Below are 3,974 nucleotides of genomic sequence, written 5' to 3'. Positions count from 1 at the left end.
ATCATCCCCCTGTACTCGGCACTGGTGAGGCCCCACCTCGAGTGCTGTGTTCAGTTTTGGGCCCCTCAGTACAAAAAGGACATTGAGATGTTGGAGCATGTCCAGAGAAGGGCTACAAAGCTGGGGAGGGGTCTGGAGGACAAGCCCTATGAGGAACAACTGAGAGAACTGGGGTTGTTTAGCCTGGAGAGGAGGAGGCTGAGGGGAGACCTTATCGCTCTCTGCAACTACCTGAAAGGAGGTTGGAGAGAGGTGGGGGCTGACCTCTTCTCCCTGGTGAAAAGTGATGGGATGAGAGGAAATGGATTCAAGTTATGCCAGGGGAGGTTTAGATTGGATATTAGGAAACACTTTTTCACTGAAAGGGTTATCAAACATTGGAATAGGCTGCCCAGGGAGATGGTGGGGGCATCTCCCCATTCGCCATCCCTGGAGGTTTTTTAAAAAAGGGTAGAGGTGGTGCTTAGGGACATGGTTTAGAGGTGGTTTTGTCAGGGCAAGTTAATGGTTGGACTTGATGATCTTAAAGGTCCCTTCCAACCTTAGCGATTCTATGGTGGCCTGGCGTGTTGGAGTGCCTGCTGTGACCCTGTCCACACCAGCACACGCTGTGATAAACTGCAGGGCAGGAATAGCTGGACTAGGGTACAGGTATTTTGAGATGTCTCCCTGGCTCTCGGGAGAATGAGCTGACATGTGCCAGGGCTGATGCATTACTATATGCTTCTCCCTAAGCTTATGTCATGGACAGGCTCTTTTCTCCCCTTCCAGTAGCTTTTCGCTCCATCGCTACGCTGCTGTGTCTTTCTGGGCAAGTTTCTTCAGCCAGAGCAGAATCTGACAAACAGTTCAGGCATGTTTGTGATGAGAGACCTCAACTTTGCTTTTCCCAGGCTGGTTCTGCACTTTGAGAGTGGAGGCTTCCATGCTTTCTACAACTGCCGAATGCACTGGTGCTCATCTCCAAGGGCTGATCCTGCTTCTGACATACTGTCTGTGGAGTTCCACCGTGGCCGGGCGCTGGATGCCCTCCGCACACCTGATCCCATCTGCTACACCCTCTTAGACCAAAGATATTTTTCAGGGCTGGGTGAGTTCCAGGGCATAGTGGCAGAGCAAGAAACGGAGGAAGGTGGGTGGGATGTCTACAGATCCCGATCTGGAGGTCTGAACCTTTCACTCCTTGGCCTTATGGCTTCTGATTGATCCAGCCGAGCGTATGTGGTCATCTTGGTGAGGACAAGGAGCCTCAGGCATCATGTACTTGAGTGAACTGTGTGAGCACTTCTTAGTGTGGGTGACTATGGATTTGCCTGTACTTGTGGAAGAAAGGAAGGTCTGCTTCAGGGGTAATGGGAAGAGAACATCTTCCAGTCCAATCGCAGCTGTAAGTCTACTCCTTGTATGCCACCTCTGATATGGGGAATGGCATTGTTAGCTGTGAGGAGAGGCAGAAATCACCATGACTGGAGCCATAGGTCTGCATTGTCTTGATAAGAAGTATCCTTATTGTCTCCTTATTTGTGACCCTTTCCAGGGAACATCATTAAGAACGAGATCTTGTACTTGGCCAAGATCCACCCGTTAACACAAGGCTCTCTCTTGGCCGTCTCGGATCTGGAGCGTCTGCTTGACTGTGCAGTTCGGTTCAGCTCTGACTGGCTGCACAACAAACTGCACGGCGAAGGGCTGCACCCACAGATCTACCAGAAGGAGCAGTGTCCACTTGGGCATGCAGTGATGAAGGCAACCCTTGGACCCCCAGGTGGCTTTAAGAGACTTACGTGGTGGTGTCCTCAGTGCCAACCTGCGGTGCTGTCAGAGGGTGGGGATCCTTCCCCGGTCACCAAGTGACCTGGCTTTCTGTGTTCTTCCTTTCCTGGGCGGGTGTCCAGGCAGTCTCTGAAGCGTGCTCTCAGTTGTCCTGAGAAGAGCTTTGTGGTTTCTATGAGGCTGTTGCATCTGTTCCTTAGCGACAGTGGAGTTGACAGTTGAGTGTTCATCAGAGGTTACAGGAGTCACTGCAGTACTGTGTGCCTCTGGATGCAAAAAGGAAAGTGGTGGTACAAATCTATCTATTTTCTTTCTTTTTTCTTTTCTTTTTTTTTTTTTTGTCACAGAGACACACCACTGTAAATAGTTTAACCAGTTTTGAGCCCTCTTGGCCCCCCCCATTCAGGTTACAGTGAATGGAAAGCGTAAGGTATTGACCGGGTGATTACTGTGGTCTGAAGTGACCTTATCCCTCGACTCTGTTATGGCCGCAATGGTTTATGGTGGAGTTAGCAAAAAGGAGTATATCCCTCTACCGAAACAACTTGATTAATTTAGTATTAGATGATCCTGCCACTGCTTGTAGCTGGATTCCTGTGTGCTGGGCTGCCATGAGGTATGGCTAGAAGAGGCTGTTCCCTCTGTCAGCTCCTACAGGAACGGCTGCCTCCTCCAAAGGGGTGAAAATAAACCTCAGCAGCGCTTGGCGGAGCTCGTCTCTGCCTGCCTGGCATGATGTCTGCCTCACAGGTTGGATTTTTGTGGCAAACTGCCAATCTCGGGTCTCTACGCAAAACTAAATATATATATATAGATATACTGCTTTAACAGATTATAGGGGTGGCCCCTCAGGGAGAGACTGATGCTCAGTTAAGTCTCTAGTTACAACTGGGATCACAAGCCTGACAGATCTGGGGGGTGTCTAACAATGTTTCTGACAGGGGTTGCATAAAATTAATGATCTGCAAGGTAACTCGAAAGCAGAAAGGTTTGGAAATGAAGATGATGTGGTCCCTCCTTTGCTGCGCTTTGTGTCTCTATGCAGTAGGCAGAAGCTGTCAGTGTCCTCTCTGGGTCTCAGTTTATTTTGACAATAGATTGTTGACTTGAGTGAAAAAATAAAAACTGGGGTTAGAACTGGTGATGTTCAGTGTGTCTTTTCTGGTAGTTTCTTGGTTAAAACCTGAGGCGTACAGGGAAACTCCAGCATTTAGTACCGCCCTTTAGAGGATGGCACCATCAGCTTTCCTCAGCTGGGTATGGGTGGCTCCGCAGGAAGACTCATTTCATGGGATCAGGGTTTAAAGGCGGATTGCAAATCAACAGGGAATGCCGGAATTAAAGACCTGAGCAGTAGGCTACTTCCCAAACAGCCTCTCCCCTGTGAACTGCAATGCCCTCAAGTTGGTTGCTGTATAACGCAATTAATGGGGTTATGGTGCCAAAGATGCTGGGAGGGCTGGAGTCCCTCTGCTGGGAGGACAGGCTGGGAGGGTTGGGGGTGTCCAGCCTGGAGAAGAGAAGACGTTGGGGAGACCTCAGAGCCCCTTCCAGTGGCTAAAGGGGCTCCAGGAGAGTTGGGGAGGGACTCTGGATCAGGGAGGGGAGCCATGGGAGGAGGGGTGACAGTTTTAAACTGAAAGAGGGGAGGTTTAGATGAGATCTTAGGAAGAAATTCTTTCCTTTGAGGGTGGTGAGCCCCTGGCGCAGGTTGCCCCGAGAAGCTGTGGCTGCCCCATCCCTGGAGGTGTTCAAGGCCAGGTTGGACGGGGCTTGGAGCAACCTGGGCTGGTGGGAGGTGTCCCTGCCCAGGGCAGGGGGGTTGGAACTGGATGATCTTTGGGGACCATTCCAACCTAAACCATTCTATGACTCTGAGTGTGCCCTGCAGGGTGTTAGCGAAGGCCTGGAAATGAAGGAGGGTGTTTTCAGTGCCGTTTGAAAAGAAACAAACAAAAACCCCAAAACCTGAACCTTGGCAGGCTGTGGGCCCAGCTGGGTGTCTGTAGGGGGAGGGGATAGATGGCTGAGGTGGCGGGGTGAGGTCTTGCAGCAGACCGGGAGTGAAGGGTGTCCCCGGAGGAGAAGTGCCATTAGGGAAAAGGACAGCAGGTGATACAAACCGGCTAAAATCCCGCCTGATGCGGGGCGGGCCCGGCGGCTGCCTGAGGGAGAAGGGGCGGGAACGGGGCTGTGGAGCG

General features: G+C 51.3%; 1 protein-coding gene across 1 annotated transcript in view; it reads left to right on the top strand.

Annotated features, from left to right (window-relative positions):
- The window catches only part of NEIL2 (nei endonuclease VIII-like 2 (E. coli)), a 5,882-nt gene extending 4,028 nt beyond the window's left edge, over positions 1–1,854 (top strand). Inside the window, exons 3-4 of the mRNA XM_009887949.1 lie at positions 894–1,090; positions 1,538–1,854. Of these exons, the coding sequence (XP_009886251.1) occupies positions 894–1,090; positions 1,538–1,854 (514 nt within the window). The remainder of the gene's footprint in view (positions 1–893; positions 1,091–1,537) is intronic.
- Positions 1,855–3,974: the final 2,120 nt, after the last annotated feature.

This window comes from Charadrius vociferus, unplaced genomic scaffold, assembly GCF_000708025.1.
Source record: "Charadrius vociferus isolate BGI_N301 unplaced genomic scaffold, ASM70802v2 scaffold36, whole genome shotgun sequence".
NCBI classification, from domain to species: Eukaryota; Metazoa; Chordata; class Aves; order Charadriiformes; family Charadriidae; genus Charadrius; species Charadrius vociferus.
This window is presented reverse-complemented; position numbering and strand designations above follow the sequence as displayed.